This window comes from Vigna unguiculata, chromosome 4 (genome assembly GCF_037176805.1).
Source record: "Vigna unguiculata cultivar grain cowpea cultivar isolate G323 ecotype 2 chromosome 4, ASM3717680v1, whole genome shotgun sequence".
Taxonomy (NCBI): Eukaryota; Viridiplantae; Streptophyta; class Magnoliopsida; order Fabales; family Fabaceae; genus Vigna; species Vigna unguiculata.
Window position 1 is genome coordinate 617736 of NC_140795.1, and position 20583 is coordinate 638318.

General features: G+C 29.2%; 2 protein-coding genes and 1 pseudogene across 3 annotated transcripts; 2 read left to right on the forward strand and 1 right to left on the reverse strand.

The window, feature by feature from the left end:
- Positions 1-2618: 2618 nt before the first annotated feature.
- RHS16 (root hair specific 16) lies at positions 2619-7533 on the forward strand. Its single transcript, XM_028069263.2, has 12 exons — positions 2619-3022; positions 3255-4280; positions 4361-4499; positions 4625-4696; positions 4809-4880; positions 4969-5049; positions 5211-5356; positions 5482-5705; positions 5898-6030; positions 6265-6327; positions 6573-6795; positions 6931-7533. The coding sequence occupies exons 1-12, from the start codon at positions 2941-2943 to the stop codon at positions 7361-7363; spliced, it is 2694 nt and encodes an 897-aa protein (XP_027925064.1). The 5' UTR covers positions 2619-2940; the 3' UTR covers positions 7364-7533.
- Positions 7534-8491: 958 nt separating this feature from the next.
- Positions 8492-10649, forward strand: LOC114180369 (vacuolar protein sorting-associated protein 32 homolog 1-like). The gene is made up of 6 exons (XM_028066673.2): positions 8492-8563; positions 8730-8829; positions 8920-9005; positions 9088-9179; positions 9337-9451; positions 10093-10649. Exons 1-6 carry the CDS (start codon positions 8492-8494, stop codon positions 10282-10284), a joined length of 657 nt encoding a protein of 218 aa, XP_027922474.1. The 3' UTR covers positions 10285-10649.
- Positions 10650-10942: 293 nt separating this feature from the next.
- On the reverse strand, positions 10943-12434 carry LOC114182597 (transcription factor MYB36-like; annotated as a pseudogene). The gene is made up of 4 exons (XR_014994701.1): positions 12173-12434; positions 11909-12037; positions 11694-11791; positions 10943-11480 (listed from the first exon to the last, which is right to left on the reverse strand). The product of XR_014994701.1 is annotated as a transcription factor MYB36-like (transcript).
- Positions 12435-20583: the final 8149 nt, after the last annotated feature.

The following is a 20583-nucleotide window of genomic DNA, read 5'->3' on the forward strand; positions in this document are numbered from 1 at the left end:
TACTTCATGTTAAAAATTTCCTTTATTTTATATATATACAGAGAAAGAGGCGCGGGGCGAGTTTTCTCACAAATCTTTCTATTCAGTTAATAATATTTAAGACTTCTTAACAATTTTTCTGAGAAAATAAATATAGTTTCGTAAAAAATAATTGAAGAATTTAAAAATATAAATTAATACATTTTTTCTTAATTACAATTTTTGATACTTATATTTTAAAATTTGGGATTTTTAACCTAATTTTCTTTTTCCTAATTTAATCTTTTAACTTTTAACTAGAATTTTGCTCCATCATTACTTTTACCTAGTTTTCATCCTTAACTTTTAATTATTTGAAAATTTGTTCAAGTACTTTTATTTTAATTTTACTTTAAACATGATAAACTTAGATTGAGGAAAAATACAATTACCTAATTTTCTTTTCTACAGGATTGAAGATGGTGATTTTTTTTTAAAGCTGACGGTTGAAAAAATTTATAGATAATTAAAAGTCAATAACTAAAATTTTGAATTACGAACTAAAATTATAATTTTTTACGTATAGAAATCAAAATTACTATTAAATTATTTTTTAAAATAAAAATATATTAACTATAATGGAGAACAAAGAAATATGTGAACAATTTTATTATTATCACATATTATACTTGATAGCATAATTAATCATATTGAAAAAAATATTGATTTTGTTTTCAACTCCAACCATCTCGATTTTAATCTTTTCTTTATATCTTTATCAATTTTTAAAAGACCATCTCAAAATTAAACATATCAATAAATCTATAGTACCAATAATTATTACCAAACCAAACTTTTGCCCGATTTAAAGTTATAACTCTTTTATTTATTATTCATTATAACTCCTACATTTTTATACATTTATTAATGTCTGTAAATATTGTTTCTATCTCGAGTCTTTTATATAAATGTTTGATAGATCAAGAGGAGAAAGTGTTTATAAATAGTTTTTTACTCCAATTCTTAAATAATATAAAACTTTTTTTTTCAAACAAGTTTTTCAATCTGGAGCTAAAAGAAACTCTTGAATATTTTTAACCTTAAATTTACTAAAATAGTATGAGTAACACTATCCTAAAACAAATATAAGATTAAATTTTTACTTAATATAATCTCTCAACTTTAAAATTAGATGAATTTAATTATTTTAAACAATTTTTGCATTTCATACCTATTTTATGATAGTTTTTTATCTACTATTGAAGCGATAAGCTATCAAACGTTGGATTTAATTCTTTTAAACAAATCTTATTAAGTTTATTTAACATTTCAAACGTATTTCATGATAGTTTCTTATCTACCATTGAAGCGATAAGTTGTCAAGCGCTGTAAATAACTTAAATGTTATCATGAAACGCGTTTGAAACGTCAAGAAAACTTAACAAATCTTTGTTTACAGGATTAAATTTACACATTTTTAAAATTAAAGGACTAAATTAAACAAAAGTTTTGAAAAAGAACTAATTTAATTTTTTTTTAAAATTTAAGGGATAAAAACATATTTTTTTTTATATTTAATTAGTCGATGATACCCACTTTCATTTAGATGTGTCAGTTTGGTACCCGCATTTAAAAATGTGTCAATTGAGTCCCGACTTTTGAAAAGATGTCTCAATTAGGTCATTTTCAGCAAAAAAATATTAACACCGTTAACAATATTGACTTTTAAAATGACTTACAAAATTAAGTATCGATGTTTATATTCAAATTTAGTGGTAAAAGTCATGAATTAAGTTAATGACTTTAGTCATTTTTGTCTAAAATAGACCTGATTAAGACATTTTTTCAAAATTTGGCACTAGATTGACACATTTTTAAAAACGCGTACTAGACTGATATATTTGAACGAAAATTGGTACCATCCAACTGATTAAACTTTTTTTATTATCATGTGTCATTATTTTGACACTTGAATTACGTCACATGATTATTACATCGTTTAAACACGATTTGTCACAGTAAGGAGACCATGCACGTTACCTATTTGATCACATCATCCAGTGATTAAAATATAAGAAAAAAATGGCCGACAATGGTGAAAAAATAAATCTATACCTAATACTCCATTTTATTCCCCAATGAAACCACCACGAAATCGAACTAGCTTCAACTTTCAACCATTTGTTGCATTATTTATTTATCTGACAGCAATTTTTCATTACATTCAATTGCTTCAAGTACTTAACTTCTCAATATTTTTGGTCATGGTTAATAATTTAATATTACTGAATTCTAAGCTAATGATTCAACATTTTTCAACCAAATTTTAATTAGAGTCCCAACCCAACATGGAATCAAAGGTTATCATTGAATGAAATTTCAACATTGAACTTAAAAAAAATATTTACAAAACAAACACTAAAAATTTGAGGATAAATTCAATTAAGTACGTATATTATTATGTAAAGACTTGATCAAGTCTAATTTACGTATAAGATATAGGGAGTATGAACATACGCTCCTTTTTGTTTAATTTTAATTTCAATTTCAATGCTAACTCTCCTTCCCTAATTTGATGATTATTTTTATTGATAATCTTATTGAAGCTTCACGTGAACTTCAAATCACATATGTGCACTAATTTGTCTTGAGTAATTAAAAAATGTTGCAGGGACATAAATAATTATCCATTTTTTTTGTGTAATCACGTTTTGCAAACTGTTATGGGGGCGTGATTCTCTTCCATTTTTGATGAATTTTTTTTAGAGTTTTAACATTTCAGTGTCTGGTTTTGTCAAAACCAACAAAATGCGTGTCCAAGTTGACATGTTAACGTTTGACCCATTATTTTGTTTTTGTTTTTGTTTTTGTTTTTCCACTCTCTAATGTTTCCATGGAAGTACATGTCTACAAGGATCCGAACAGCCACGGATTTGAAACACGTAATATAAGGTTTGATAGTGTCTTCTCTGGTTTCCAGCTATGGGAAGTTCGATTGGGTTCATACTGTTGCTGACACTCTGTGTTGTCCTCATAGCTTTGGTTCAGGCACAACAACAAATAGGTTAGTTACTTATGATGTTTATTTCTTTTTCTGCAACATTCCTTAGAATGGTAGTTATTGTTAGTCTTTGTCTCTTTGATCTTGTTCATCATCATCATCACGGAATTAATTAATGGATTCTCAAGACAAAAAATAAACCAACAATGATCATGTTCATGACAGCTATAACCCATATTGAAGTGCAAACAAGTTTAGTTTTGTATGTCTTAATCTGTCTTTTCTTTCTGTTCAGGCTTTGTAAGCATTGATTGCGGTAGTTCGGAAAATTTGTACACAGATGAGTCAATTAAAATAATGTACACAGGTGATGGATCATATATACAGAGTGGGGTTATTAAGAACATCTCCACTGAGTATAATTACCCAAACAATCCCAATCTGCCACAAGTACTCTCAGATCTCAGAAGTTTTCCCAACGGAGAAAGGAACTGTTATAGTATAGCAGGTTTGAGAAGTGACAGTTTATATCTGATCAGAGCTTACTTCTTGTATGGAAACTATGATGGAGAAAACAAGCCTCCAGAGTTTGATCTCTATGTTGATGTCAATTTCTGGTCAACAGTGAAATTCAGAAATGCCTCGGAGGAACTTGTGCTTGAAATAATCAGTTTGGCACAATCAGATGTGACATATGTTTGCCTTGTGAACAAGGGAACAGGAACTCCTTTTATCTCAGGATTAGAGCTTAGACCAGTTAATAGTTCTGTTTACAACACTGAGTTTGGGGAACCTGCTTCGCTAACACTTTTCAAACGATGGGACATTGGGTCACTCAATGGAAGTGGTAGATACGAGGATGATATTTATGATAGAATCTGGTCCCCTTTCAATTCTTCATCCTGGGATTCTGTCAGCACTTCTGAGCCAATAAATGTCAATGGTGATGGCTTTAGACCACCATTTGAAGTTATTAGGACTGCTGCTAGACCAAAGAATGGCACTGATACTTTGGAGCTTTCTTGGACCCCAGATGATCCAAGTTGGAAATTTTATGTGTACTTGTACTTTGCTGAAGTGGAGCAGCTTGAGAAAAACCAGCTCAGGAAATTCAATATATCTTGGAATGGATCTCCATTGTTTGATTCCATAGTACCTCGCCATTTGTTTGCGACCACCCTTTCTAATTCAAAATCTTTGGTGGCAAATGAACATCGTATTTCCATACGCAAAACAGAAGATTCAACCCTTCCACCTATTCTTAATGCAGTTGAGATTTATGTAGTGAAGCTAGATGCACTTGCAACATTTCAACAAGATGGTATGATTATATCACTTGCACTTGTTTTAGAGTTTGAAATGATTATGCCTTTAAGTGGATTCAATTATATGTGAACACAGTTGATGCTATGGTGGATATAAAGGAAAGCTATAAAATTCAAAGAAATTGGATGGGTGATCCATGTGAGCCAAAGAATCACTCTTGGGAAGGCTTAACATGCAACTATAGCACTTCAGTTCCTCCCAGAATTATATCTCTGTGAGCCAATCTCTTTGTATATTTTTCCTTCTTCCATTCTGAATGTCCTAATTGAATAAATCAGTTTTGACTTTAACATTATATCCTTATATTCAAGTCTAGAAGTGAGCATTTTCTTTTTCTAGGAATATGAGCTCCAGCAGTTTGAGTGGAACAATAACTTCTGCCATTTCCAATCTCTCGTCGCTGGAATCTTTGTAAGTACAAATGATACAAAACTATGAGTACGTTTGCCATCACCATTGTAAAGAAGAATGGTTTCTTCATCATATATATATAATATGACAAACCTACAATTTTTTTATTCAGGGATTTACACAACAATAGCTTAACGGGAGCAGTGCCTGAGTTCTTGGAAGAATTGAAATCCCTTAAATATTTGTAAGTGTTTGGTGAAGTGGGTATGGCCTGATATATGCAGTGGCAAATTGGTAACAATGGCTAATGCAAGAAAAATAAACTTTTGTAGGGATTTAAAGGACAATCTATTTTCTGGTTCAGTTCCTGTCACTCTTTTAGAAAGATCAAGGGCTGGGAAACTTACATTGAGGTATGCCCTGCTATAATAGACTTAGAGATGTTTATAAAGCTTGGCCAGTTTCATTTGTCTTATAAATATCAAGACTCATGGTAAAGAAAACCAGGACCTACAAATTTTTAGAGGTTTCATCAAACATTTGATTTCATGTCTCGTGTTTTCATAACTTTCAGGGTGGATGATAAAAATCTTGGTGGCTCAGGAGGGAGTAGTAATAAAACCGTTAAAATTGTGGTTCCCATAGTGGTATCAGTATCAGTTATAGTTATATTGGTTGCTTTCATTATCTTTTGGAAACATAGAAGAAATGAACGATCAGGTATTTCTTGCTCTATTGATATTAACTGCTTCCATCTGATTCTCAAAACCTGAGAAACAGACATAAAATAAATGAGAAAAACAAAATATTAACCAAACTTTAATCCACTTTCCTTTTGAACAAAGATGAGGAGATCAGTATGCTGAACAAAAGAGGGAAAAATGTAACAACGAAGAACTGGCAATACACGTATTCGGAAGTATTGGAAATCACCAACAACTTTGAAAAGGTCATTGGCAAGGGAGGATTTGGAATTGTGTATAGTGGGCAGATGAGAGATGGCAAAGAAGTTGCGGTTAAGATGCTTTCTCCATCATCATCTCAGGGCCCAAAAGAATTTCAAACTGAGGTAATTAGTACCAAATTCTACCAATGGATTATACTAAGATTCTAGGGAAATGTTATTCAACACCAGAACCATCCAAAGAAAATAATCATTGCTAACTTTTGATGATAGTCCAGCACCAAAATGTTGGTATCCTTCATTGATTATTTTGATGATGATAACAAGATGGCACTCATATGTGTACATGGCTTGCAGGCTGAGCTTTTGATGACAGTTCATCACAAAAATTTGGTATCCTTCGTTGGTTATTGTGATGATGATAACAAGATGGCTCTCATATACGAGCACATGGTCAATGGCAGCCTGAAAGATTTTCTCTTTCTCTCTGGTACTCATACACTGCTCCATACTCAATTTAATTGAAAAGCACTGAGAGAAGGAAGGTTATTTATGTTGTCATCTACTCATAAATCACATTAAGATTTTTAATTGGTTGAGGATAAATTTACCTACTGTAACAAGGCATGATTATTAACCTCTATTTGTTTAGTGCAATACATATAGCATTACAAAATAAATAAACAAAGAGAGCCTGTTGCAATAAGATATTTCATGATTGCAGATGGAAATTCACATTGCTTGAGTTGGGAAAGAAGAATACAGATAGCAATCGATGCCGCTGAGGGTCAGTATAACTTCATTTTTGAGGAAGCCAAAAGTGTCTTTCTTCTATCTATACCTTTTACTTTCCAAATCATGTTTCTTGGTTTATATAATCTTGTCAAAGAGCATGTTTTTATATTTTTCATCCATGACTATGTCGCCATGGCGAATAGCTTGTTGCCCTGTAACTGCATAACTGGTTTTATGCAACTACATTCTTCTGGTATTTGTGTTGATGTTTGATGAATGATGTGCTCGAACTTGAAGGGTTGGATTACCTACACCATGGTTGCATGCCACCAATAGTACACAGGGATGTAAAGTCAGCAAACATTCTTTTAAGTCAAGATTTAGAAGCCAAGATAGCAGATTTTGGCCTCTCCAAGGAGTTTAGGAAAGATAACCAAAAACAACAATCTCATGTGATTCATACTGATGCTACAAATGACCAATCTGCAATAATGGGCACAACAGGGTACCTTGACCCAGAGTAAGTCCTTATCAGTAGATTCATTTTTATTGTTGAAATTGAAATTAGTTCCTCAAAAAATTGAAAAAAGCATAGTATGTTATTATCATGGACTTGGTTGGTACTATATCCTAACTACATTGTTCATTTATTCAGGTACTACAAATTAGGGGGGTTGACAGAGAAAAGTGACATCTACAGCTTTGGAATTGTTCTACTTGAATTAATCACAGGTCGCCCTGCAATATTTAAAGGCAACACAATAATGCACATACTTGAGTGGCTAAGACCTGAGCTTGAAAGAGGAGAATTGAATAAAATTTTAGATCCAAGGCTCCAAGGAAAATTTGGTGCAAATTCTGGGTGGAGAGCTTTAGGAATAGCATTGCAATGTTCTGCATCAACCTCCATTCAGAGACCTACAATGAGTGTTGTGATAGCAGAGTTAAAACAGTGTTTGACAATGGAATCTCCTAGTAACACTGAAACATTTGTGCCCCCTCCAAAACAAATCTACACTGAATTCTACAGTTCGTCAGAAGCACATTCTTATGATAGTGAATCTATCACCTATTCTTTCCCAAGATAGCAGTATACATGGGACCATTGGGATTCATTAATTAAACTGTAATTTTTTTGTGAAACTGTAAGATGAAAGGCACACTGTTACTGCAACAAATGGCACTCTTCTGCAGTATTTTTTTGAACAAAATATTTATATTGATTTGGTCTTGTTCAGTAATACTTGGATAACTTCAATCGGTACTGATCAATTTATTTCAACTGAAAATGTTTTATTTATTTATTAATTGATAACAGAACCTGGAAAGTGACATAGCAGTTTATCCACAAATAAGACTTCTTCTTTGTATATTATATCTTTTGCCTATCTTCGTTCAATAAAGTAATCTAAACCCACTTAAATTCATATAAATACTAAAGTTATCAACAAAATAAAAATAGCATATTACTACAAGCTAAAAGTACAATATAAGTTTCTAACTAGCATGCAATGGTAAATTTTATATTAGTATAAGAATAACACCGAGTTAAATATATATATATATATATATATATATATATATATATATTAAACAGAAACATATCAAAATTTATTATAAAGGTGTGGATGTGTTTTTTTTTCACTTAATAAATTCAAACCTGTCACAAGTTTAAACTTTTTTTTTTTATGCAAATTCCAGTGTAATTAAATTTAGAAAAAGGTACACATAAAGTATATTATTATATTACATACTTTTTTATTTAAGAAGATTTTTTTACTCAAATCTCTTAGTTTATGAAGTTGTAATTTTTTTTATATATACATACATACATACTATTTATGGGCATTTTCTAGTTGTGTTTCAATCAAAATTATTTTTCTAAATTTAGCAGATTTGTTAGTATATGAAACATATGGGTAGAATTTTACAATCATACATACATATATATATATATATATATATATATATATATATATATATATATATATATATAAATGCTCTATATGCAATAATGAAACTAATCAGTGTCCTATATGGAAAATTTATAAGAAAAAGAAAAAATTATTATTATTAATACCAACACACTTGAATTAGTTGTGAAAATATTAGGTTACGTAGGAACGTAGATACCCATCCTCACCACACCACTAACGTGAAAGACCAAAAACCAGCATTAGAGTGAACACTCCCATGCACACAGTACTAGGTTAATCATGTTCAGCCACTTCTTTAACAAACGTAAACCACAACACGATCCTATTACCGTCTTAGAAAAGTTAAACGAGGTACATCGATCATTGTTTCTTCTTCTTTTTTTCTATGCTCACATCATCGAATATAATATAGCATTGCTCTTTTTTGCTCTTAATGTTGCTGCATTCCATTATTCAAATTTTGAGTGAGAAAGCAAGGATTCCAGGATTTGAATGTTTTGTTGTTTTGATTATGCAGACACTTGAACTGCTTGAGAAAAAGGAGGATGTGCTTCTTAAGAAAGTGAATGCAGAAAAGGAAAAGGCCATAGAATTCATTAGAGGAAAGAACAAAAGAGGTATTGGGTTCTGATTAATCTCCTTCCATATATAGATGTGTGTGTGTGTGTGCGTGCGCAATGTTTGATTCGAACTTTTGTTTGATGCAGGGGCAGCGCAATGTGTGAAGAGGAAGAAGATGTATGAACAGCAAATAGAGCAGCTTGGAAATTTCCAGTTGCGTATCCACGACCAGGTGTGTGTGAAATCAAAAGATGATTCTGTTTATGTCTTGAGCCTTTTTTTTTGTATCTTACGTTATTTGTTTTGTGTTACAGATGATAATGCTGGAAGGTGCTACAGTTACCACAGAAACAGTTGCAGCATTAAGAACTGGAGCAGCTGCCATGAAGGCTGTGCAAAAAGCAACGTGCGTAGTGCAATTAATGTTTTAATCATTTTATGATTTAACTCAGTATTTTCTGTATTTTCCATATCTCTATACAATGCTCCTCTGCCTTATCATGTTTATTCAACTAGTTACTGTGATCTATGATGTTGTTGAGTAGGAAAATCTTCAATTTCAGGAAAATTGATGATGTTGACAAGACCATGGATGAGATCACTCAACAGACTGAGAACATGAGAATGATTCAGGAAGCCTTGTCCTCTCCAATTGGTGCAGCTTCTGAATTTGATGAGGTCAACTTCCTCAAATCAAATAACAATTATATATGTATATTTAGATAGCATATATATATATATATATATATATATATATATATATATAGTATCATTGGAGAAGTTGTGAGATAGTAAAGAGTTTTCATGATCTTAGCCATCTGCATGACACATACTTAGAGATTAATTTCTTCTCATAAATTGAAAAACTTGAATACTTTTACCTCGTACATATAGATTAGCTAGTAATTTGGTTTCTTAGATGTCTGAGATAAATTGGGCCAAATATTAGGAAAATGGTCAACTCAAAAAAATATCATTCGTTACGATAAGTTGTCAGGAGTTATATCGACTTCAATTTCAGATACACAAGAGTTGTCAGGAATTATAACAACTTCAGTTTGTATAGATGTCGTCAGAATTCCTGACAATTTCTGTACAAAATATTTACACTGAAATTGTTATGATTCCGGATAACTTTTGTACATTTAAAGTTGACATCTTCGTGACTCCTTACAACTTACTGCATGACAAATAACATTTTTTTACTTGTTCATTTGTTCCAAATACGTAAAAAACCTAATAATTTGGTGGCAGTGTTGTCCTGGCATAGAACACAATGCATTTATACGAATCATTCTGAGTTATTTTTTCTCTTTCAGGACGAATTAGAAGCAGAACTTGAAGAACTAGAGGCTTGTGAGTTGGAAGAACAGCTTCTTCAGCCAGCAACTACAGCCCCTGCAGTCTCAGTACAGGCCCCAGCACCAGCAGAAAGGAAACCTACTCGCCCTGTAATGTCCACTTCAGAGTTAGATGAACTGACAGCATTGCAGGCTGAGATGGCACTTTGATCAGGTCCATTTCTTTCTATCCTAAAACACTATTCATTTGTGTAGTTAACTTGTTACCTATGCATTGTATTATGAATTGCTTAAACCTGTGAGAAAAGTATGAGAAATTGAGAATCTTGTTCTTATTTTGCAGACATTTTTGTGCTTGATGATTAGTTGCTTCAATGAAGAATTGTAACCACAATCATCTCAAGAGTTCTTCATCAGTCTGAAATTGATGAACAGAGCAGACCTTAGTTTCTATTTTTATTTTCTTCTGGTTATCTATTAGTTTGGCACAACGGTAAACACTTTTGTTCTTACGTGCATATTCTATAGCACGTTCATTTACCAACTAAACAGTATCTGCATGTGGTTTGAACATAGAATCCCTGCCTCATGAGACAAAACTGTCATATTTTTAGCCATGTTATGAAAACGTTAATTTCTGATTTTTCAATTTTCTTAAAGATTAAATTATTAATTTAAACTTTGACAACTTACTCAAAAGCCTCCATTTATAAGTAGAGTCATTGTGATCAATAAATAACTGAGTATAATAATTTAAAATAGACTCCAATCTTACCTTCTTAATGATGAGTGGACGAATCAATCAAGTAAAGAAAACAGAATTCAAGAACAGATTATTAAAATATATATATATATATATGTATAGTTGTTAATGTGAGATAGAAGCCCTTTTTCCTGTTTTGGAAAATTCTTAAGGACCAACGCTAGTTTCATGAAGGCTTTGGAAGGCAACAAATTTTGGTGACCACGTGCGATCACTTTTTTTGAACTCAGGCACTCTCTCTTATTGGACAAATTTTATACTATAAAAAGCATAGCATTTGTGAGATTCTTCTAACGTGGAAAAAGACATGCACTACATCTTTTGACTATAATATCTCTATACTTCTAATAATACCACAATTCAAAACAATTCAGAAACTCATCACACACATTTCCACATACAACAACTACTTTACCCAGAAGTTTAATTTATCACCAGTACCACAATTTCCCTTTTTCTTTGTTTCAAGTTTTTGATGAGTAGAAGGAGTCTAGATTAGCCACAGTGTGATCAGAAGATGCTAACCCATGATTAATCAGCAGATCGTCAAGCACAAGTTCAAGTAAATTTGGGTCATCATCTTCACCTGCATAATCATAGCCAAACCATTGTGCATCTTCTTCATTCTGCTGTGCCAAAGAAGCTGCATTGAAAGTTGGCAATGAAATTTCATTATTAGAGAGTGGTGCACTATAACTGCTCCCCCCAAATGATTCTAATTCCTGAGGCATTGGAATAAGAGGATCCAAGATATTGTAGGAGTCAAACCAAGTTGAGTTTTTCTGATTCAAGAGAAAGGCCTCAACTTGAGGTTGAACAGTAGAAGAAGATGAGAAGTGTTGAGAAGAACTAGTACTGTTTTCTGCCACAAACTTTTTCTTTAGCTTTGTGTTCCAGTGATTTTTCACATCATTGTCTGTTCTCCCTGGAAGTTGAGCTGCTATAAGGGACCACCTGAACCCAAATTCACACATATAATAATAATGCATATCATGCAACTTAACTTTATGGTATACATACGTTCATACATTTACATATATATATATATATAAAACAACATGAACTTATTGCCTGCTTCCAATGGTGGCATAAAGGGTGCAGATAACTTTATCTTCCTCTTCAGTGAAACCTCAAGCTTAATATGAGGCCTGAGATAGTTCAGCCATCTCAGACGACAGCTCTTTCCACATCGTTTAAGCCCTGATACCAGATAATCGTATATTTTAAGTCTAATTCAATCTTATAAAACTCGTAGTATAATCATATATATTTGAAGTCTAACTCAATCTTACAAAACTCATAACAAGAATAGATAAGACAGAAGAATAAAGAAACCTGCTTTCTTGGGGAGAGCAATCCAATTACCAGCAGTGCCATGTTTGTGAAGGTAGTTTTTGAGGGTGAGATCTTCATCAGGAGACCATGGCCCTTTTTTGACGATGGATTTGTCACAGCATGGAGCCCTTCCCATGGCCTACTTGGGCAGTGAAGAACTGATTATGATGAATTAATGGCAGAGAAAGTGAAAGTTTTGAATGTGAGAAAAGTGAACAGAAAAGATGTGGTTATAAGAACATGGATTGCAACTTTTGAAGGCTTGACTTTGTCTCACTTACCTCTTTTCTATGTTTCCATTTTTGTTATCTTATATACCTGCTCCCTTCTTCTTACTTTCTTCAATGTCTTTCTGTAATCTGAAGAACCAGTCAATAATTAATGAGGCTATTTAAAATATATTTGCTCATCTCTGAATTAATTAATCTCAAGTAATCACATACTTATTCGAATTTGGATTTTGTGTTGAGATTTTTTGTACTGTATTTCTATTATGTCTTTATAATATATCGATTACGTCTTTAATTTTGACGTTTTAAAATATATTTAAAATATTAATATAGTATATTTTTAATGTTCAACAGAAGACAACACCAAAAATACCAATAAAAAATCTGGTCTTTACTTAAAAATAAGAGTTAAAAACAATAATATAGATGGTCACAAAAATTCGTTCATGGCAGAAATTATTATTCTGCATATGTCTGTATGAATAAGTATTTTAATTAAGTATTTCTTTGATTTATAGCATAAAATAGGTTATTGTCTATATAAGCTATAATACATGATTTTGGTTTTCTTTTCTATTTTCAACTTTCATCATGTTAAGATTTCAAAACATTATTAAATAATAATTAAATTTACATCAAGTGGGTCATCAATAATCCAAGATATTTGATGACATATATTTATTTGTCAAAAATATATCAAATGAAAAATTACCGTATTACTATAATTATCCACGTTAAAATTTTCACTTAAAGAATACTCATTTAATAAAACTGGTTAAAATTCATTAATATCTTTATACTAAAAAATTATTAAATAATAATTAAATTTAGAAGATAAAAATAAATATTCATTATATTAGCTAAGTTAAAGATCATTTTATAAATTAAAAATTATTTATTACATTCAAAATCATTTTTATTATTAACAGAAAAAATATAATTAGTCCGTGCATTAGAATATAAACCGGTATAATATTTGATTGGTAATTTTTGAAAGATTTAGAGAAAAATACAAATAACAATCAGTAAAAGATAAAAGTGTAACAGATAGATGTTTTGAATATATAATATATTATCTAAATAAATATGTGCTAGTAGTAATATACGATTGAGGCTTTAAGATATTTTCTTAAAATAATTATATTTTCTTATGATTTTCAATTCGTAAGTAATTTCTTAACTAATATTTTTTTTGTAACAAAAAAGTATACTAAATTTTAAAAAATATATGATTTTTAGTTGTATATTATTTTTAAATGATAAAACAACTTATAAATGATTTATTTATTTTATTGCTATTAATATTTCAAAATAAATTCTGAATTTAGTACTTAAAATAAATAAATACAAAATAAATATTTCGTTTAAAATAAACAAATACAAAATAAACGCATCCTTATATATTAATTAAATTTAAAAAATTAAATAGTTTTTTTGTATATTTATTTTTTCTACACAATAATTCTCAAATAGTATCATCCAAAATCACATAAACTTATATCTAAATAATAAACATATCTATATCGTGATAAAGAAAAATGATTAAAATGATTCATCAAAACATCTAATTATTATATCTTTATATAAATTATTTCAAATCACTAAAATATTTTTCAAAATAAATCAAACAAATCACATTTAACGAAAATGTGAATTACAAACACGCGAAAATATGAGAACCCGAGAAAAAATTGAGTTTATTTTCTGTTCTATATTTTTATTAGTTATATAACAACTATAACAATAAATATTATGTAAGTTTTGAAAAGGATTTTGAAAAGTTCACATATATTTGTTGTGAAATATTTAAAAAAATAATCTGTAGTGTGGAATAAATGATTTTTTAATAGTTATTTCTTTAATAGTTTTGCTGCAAAGTTATATTCGCAGGAGAAAACATCTAACTTAACAAATACGTAAGAATTTTTGTTAATAACTTTTTATGTGTATCTTTTATATATAAAAAAATTTATGCTTATCTTTTGAAAAAAAAAACTTTCACAAGAAAATCTCCTCATACAATAAATATTTCACACAAAAAGTTATATTTATTTCCTGTAAAAAAATAACCGAAAAATCAGTAAGTAATAAATATTATTGTAATTTTTCGTTAAAAATATTTCACACAAGACAGAGGTTAGGTAATTATAATATTTTTTTGAATAATTTTATAGAAGAAAATTTATACGTATTTCAAATTTTCATTATAAAATCTCCAAATCTTTCATGCTAAATACATTTTATACAATAAACTAGTTTTTTAAAAGAAAATAGCATGAATTTCCTGCCAAAATATTTCCATAAAAAAAAATATGTAGGAGATATGAATTTTTCTATAGGGTTAAATGTGGAAGAAAAATATTTTAAAAGAAGTAATGATTTAAATTCTTCAATTTAAAATCTTTTTATAAATCTTTCTACTAATTATAGTTTTTTTTTTTCATCTGTTAATATCTTTATCTTATTCTATCTTATTTTATCTTATCTTATATAATTAGTTTGTTTACCAAAAGACTCTTTAGAAGTTTATAAAAACACTCTAATCCCACGTAAAATATTCATCCATTCTCATTGAGTTATTTCCAAACTCTCATTCATTTCATATTTTTCTTTGCCTTGTTTGAAATTTGTCTTTGAAGAATCGTCTTCAAGGTCGAGAAAGACATTATTTTTTTTGCAAATTGGTTCAAGAACCCTCCCTATTTGGTAAGATCACATTACGCGTTTTCTAAATTTGATTACATATTTGGTTTATGTTTTCTTTTAAAGAATGATCAAATATATTTTTAGTCTATAAATTTGCACGCAAAATTGAAATTCGTATTGTCTCAAACCTTAATATATTTTAGTCTTCAAATTTTAAAAATGAATAGATATAGTCATTTTAACCTAATGATATTCATTTTATTTGGACTTGTTGAATGGTGTTCTAGGTTAATATTTGAGTGGTAACACGAAAAAAAAAATTAATGCATTTAGGTTATGATGACTATATTCATTCATTATTTTATAGTTTGGAATTAAAATATATCAAAGTTTAAGATATAAATGAAGTTTAATTTTACGTCTATGTTTAATCCTTAAAAAAATACATTATAGAAATTTAAATAGTAATATAATACATATGTGTTTTAATGTGTGTTATATTGTCTCGGTATATATATGAATTACTCTTTAATATATATGTTTTTCAAAAGTACATAAATACATTTTAAATAAGTGATTTTTGTATAAGTATGTGCTTTCAATGGGTAGTAAGTACTTGAAAAATAAAAATAAAAAGAACACAATCACATTCTAAATTCTAAATAAATCCGCAATAAATAAATATTTATCGTATATAAGATCATATTTAATAAATATGTGTTTTTAATATTTTATTGATATTTATCGTCTTAAATATATGTGTCTTATATATATGATTGATATATTAAAAAATTTCCTAAGAAATATTACATAACGGTATTCTAAATAAGATATTGTAAAAATCATAATCGCATTCTAAATAATTTTTAGTATACAGTATTAGATCTTACTAAATATTTGTTTCTAATATTTAATTGATATTTTAAAAGATTTTTTAAATAATACATAATTATAATCTAAACAAATTTGTAATAGATAAGTATTATTAGTATACAATTTATTATATGTGTTGGATATTTTTAAAAAATAATACTCATATTCTCAATTATGTAATAAATAATAGATAATAGATATATAATAGTAATCTATATATTTTTTTAATAAACAATTGTTTTTTATGTGTAATGTATATTATCTTGATAAACATGTGATTCTAATATATGATTCACGGTTAAGATATTTAAAAAGAAATGCATTATAAAATTTGTTTTTAGTGTAAATATGTACTTATAAAATTTGTCAGGTACTTGAAAAGAAGTTTTTGAAAATACATTATCACATTCTAGATAAAATTGCAACAGATAAATATTTGTAGTATATATTCTGTAATCTTAACAAATATAAATATGTGCTTCTAGTATTTAACTGAAATTTTTAGAGATTTAAAAAAAGAAGAAGACATAATTAAAATTTAAATGAGTTTGCATTAGATAACTATTGTTAGTATATCACTTATGATATCTTGTAATATAGATACATATTTTGTTGAAAGTTTCACATCGACTAAAAATATATAAGTGTTGGGAATAGTCCAAGTGTGAGTCAAAGTGTCACATTAGATAAAATAAACAAAGTTAAATATTATATAAGAATAAAGACCCATAACAACATTATCTTAAATCTTAAGGGTGTAAAACTGGTGTCAAAAGTCATATATGTATAAGACTAATGTCATATAACCATATGAAACCACGATCTCTAGTCAATGACTATGAATATAACCCATATATATATATATAACCCAACAATAAGTGAAGTGCAAATCTTTTCTAACAAACCGAGTTTTGTGGGGTTGAGTTAGACATAAAATCCACTTTTAACATGTTTTTATATTTTATCGATAGACTGGAGATTATTTTAAATCATGCAATATATAAAAATTTTGCATGTTATGTATATTAAAACTTTCTTCACTTTTTGTAGGTTTATAAAGTTAAAAGAAAACGATGCCGAGCAATAAACGATCCCAAAAATTTGATGAAGGATCTTCAAAGAATTGTTTTTGCTCTCAAGAATATTTGATTCATAAGAATGATCATAATCTTTCTTATTCGTCATCACTTGCAAACTTTAGAAATCATGTGTTATATCATACTGAACAACCTATTAAAAAGACTCTCAAAGAGAGTGATGTGAGTGTTAATCTAAATAGACTTTTTTTAAGTAAAACAGAAGTCGAACAATATTTTTTACCAATGCTGAAAGACGATGAAAATGTCAAAGATGGAGTAGAGGTTTGTGCCTACGATGATTATGGAAATGTTTATTCTCTTGTCTTCAAGATGTGGGCAGATAAATACTATGTTTTGAATGGTGAGTGGAAAACTGTGTTCAAGCATCATAAGTTGCAGTGCGATGATGTCGTCACGACATGGATGTTTCGTCATTCAAAGCATACAAAGTTATGTGTTGCTATTGAATTTCAGAAGATTAAAAGATAATAAAAATGTTTTCAAGTGATTAATTTCTCATTCATAGAAGATGTAATGAATATTAACTTTGTGTTCTTTATTACTATATTCTAATGTAGAATATTTTTCACAACTTCATTTATGTTTAATGTGAATGATTTAATATTTTCTCAATATTGTTTTACTTGGCTATTACATGCTTCCAAGCTTTTTGGAAAAAATATAAAAAACTAAATTATTTAATTATATAATTAATTAATTTTGTTTTTTATATACACAATATATTTATTGGCGGATGTTGTTAGCGTTTCGTCCAAGACTATCAAATTATTTATTGTGGCGACAACATATATGACAGTACCCGTACCCGTTTTACACACAAAATATGGCAGTCAAAATCATATTTTATACCTCAAATAACCATCGTATTTAACGAATTTCTTTTGGTATATTTTTAGAATGATAGAATAATCTTTAACCAATTTTTCTTCGAGGATTTAACATTTTTCAAGTCTTAATTAGTATAAAGATATAAATTGCTCAACCAGCACAAATTTGGCGAGGAAACAACTTAGTTTACTTTACTAGTATTTTACCTGAATTGGTATGTTTGTGAATAAATTAAGAATCACTAAGACATAATTGAAGATGATACTCCAACTCATTAAAATTTAATGTCATTAATGATAATTTTGGTAAAAATCATAAAACAATAATCCTATTATGTGCGTAATATTTGAATATTTTACTTTTTTTAACAAATATAAGAATACACATATATTTTCTTCAAAATACAAGAATAAAGTTTAGTTTTTTTTTTTTTACATGTACCCTTAGTTGAAGCAAGTAAAACACCAATTTATTAACAAATTGCATTTTCATGTTTGTAGCCCAACAGAAAAATGAATAGTAAGTTTTCAATAAGACCCAATGTTGTTATAGTGTAAAAGTTCAGGTCCAGATAGAATAAAGTTCTTAGTTCACCCCTAAAAAACACCAACATTTTTTTTTCAATCTCTCTCTGTATGTGAATCTGTGAAGGTAGTTTAGAAGCAATTTTTTTCATAATTAGAAATGGAATTTTGAATTATAGAATGGAAAAAAAAACAGAAAATTATTTTTTTATTTTTTTTATTCTAAAATTACTTAAAAAATAACATCTAAAAAATTTGTTAAAATTTAATTGTGAAATTAAAGATGAGAGTGAAACACATATTAATTTTATGTTTAAAAAATTAATTCTAATCAATTTTACGTCAATTTAAAGCAAAACGAAACAAGGACCAAAAACAAAACCAAAGACGCACCAAAGACACCAAAGATTATGAATCGCGTGGTGACCATGAGACAATACCATTCCTCTTTCCCTTTTCCGGCATTGTATCATAGTTGCCTGCAAACTTTCACAAACATGGCCTCTTAAGAACAAAACGACAAAAGATGTTGTCGTGTATCGTTGATGACAATACAAGCTACTAGAAGTAGTTACTATTGTGTTTTTCAGGGTTGGCAGGCCTATTGCATTACACTCTACACTGCCTATAAAACACATGGATAACTTCTATCTCTCTTTCTTTCATTCACGATAAAGTATACGAAAAACAGAGCAAAGGATAAGTTTTTAATTTAACAATTTTAATTTTAACTTTTTTTCTTCACATTTGCAGACATTTGAGAGGAAAATAATGTTATCTTCTTTTTCTCGATCACCTATGATGTTTCTTCTTAATTTTCTAATACCATGCAATATACATTGACTCTATGGGTTTGAATTTGTGATTTGATTTATTCAGAAATACAACAAAAGTCAAGATATAGTCACTGTATTTCTTTTACCAATATCTCTTTTTCATAACTCGTGAATTGAAATTCAATGTTCATATCATCCATTGTAAACCACACAATTTTAAGCTTCACAATTGAAAATTTTGGATTTAACATTTATAAATGTTCCCCGGTCAATTTCAGGATGACAAATCTATGATCGTGATCAATGCATTATAGCCTTTCTTTTCAAACTACCTATTCATGTAAAATTACTCATTTCACCTGTTAACATACATAGTCAATAATTTATTCACAATAATTCCTCAATCTAGACTCAGTAAACTTTCTGCAACATGCTTTCTGGGACATTTATGTTAAGATTACTTGAAGCATTTCAACAAAATTTGTTGAAATTGTGGTTGTTTTTGCTGTTCTGAGTGACATCATGAATGGAACCTCTCTACAGATATCATCAATGGAGGCTCTTTGCAATTGGACAAAACCTCAAACAAAACTCACAAGTCACCATTTTCGTGTCAAAATGGGTTACCCCACGAGGATGAGGTGATGCCAACCAAGAAGGAACTTCTTCATTCGAGGACATCCATTGACTAATATAAAAAAATGTATATGGATTATCATCATCTACTTAAAAAAAATATTGCTTATTCTTCTTCTATTTCTAATTCAATGTTCATAAAAGTATTACAAAGTATTGAAAATTTAACATAATTAAAGCAAACAGTATCTCCTTTCCTTTGGAAACTCGAGAAAGATACGGATGAGATTTGGATTCCTTAAAGTACAATTAGAATCATTCATGTGAATTAAGAATTATAAACTTCGTCTAAGTTAGGATGGTTCATTATCCACACAGTTATTTCTCATATATATCTGTGTGAATTTAATGGTAATATAGAAAGATAAGAGAATAAAAAAGATATGGCATTTTGGAAGAAACATCCTTAACCTTTTCATTTTGGTGTTTTGTTACCATCTTAGTCTCTAACAATGGTCCAATATAGGTTCTGGTACGACCATACTAACAAGCTGCTATTTTCCTAAATGAGCTAGGAGCCATATCCAGATTTTCAATCACAATAATCTTCATTCCCATAAATTTAAACATTCCAAATCAAGAAAACTCATTTTGTTTCCCAAAATAAACTCAATCCCTTACACCCTTATCTGAAGGAAGTCTGAGCCACAGAACAAATCTGTGCCACAACACACTATTTTTCTTGTTTCCCATCTTCACTACACAACTACATAACTTGTTCCCACACAGAAAATCAGATCAGATCAAATAAAATCTGCTTTAGAAGCTGATAAATAAATCCACAAGGGAGCAAAACAA

Excerpts from the sequence above, each read along its gene's own strand:
- RHS16 (XM_028069263.2), top strand. The coding sequence starts at position 2,941 with ATGGGAAGTTCGATTGGGTTCATACTGTTGCTGACACTCTGTGTTGTC. Across the intron at positions 4,500-4,624 it reads CCTCCCAGAATTATATCTCT|GAATATGAGCTCCAGCAGTT; the intron begins GTGAGCCAATCT and ends TTCTTTTTCTAG. Across the intron at positions 6,328-6,572 it reads AGCAATCGATGCCGCTGAGG|GGTTGGATTACCTACACCAT; the intron begins GTCAGTATAACT and ends TCGAACTTGAAG.
- LOC114180369 (XM_028066673.2), top strand. The coding sequence starts at position 8,492 with ATGTTCAGCCACTTCTTTAACAAACGTAAACCACAACACGATCCTATT. Across the intron at positions 8,564-8,729 it reads TCTTAGAAAAGTTAAACGAG|ACACTTGAACTGCTTGAGAA; the intron begins GTACATCGATCA and ends TTGATTATGCAG. Across the intron at positions 9,006-9,087 it reads AGTTGCGTATCCACGACCAG|ATGATAATGCTGGAAGGTGC; the intron begins GTGTGTGTGAAA and ends TTTGTGTTACAG.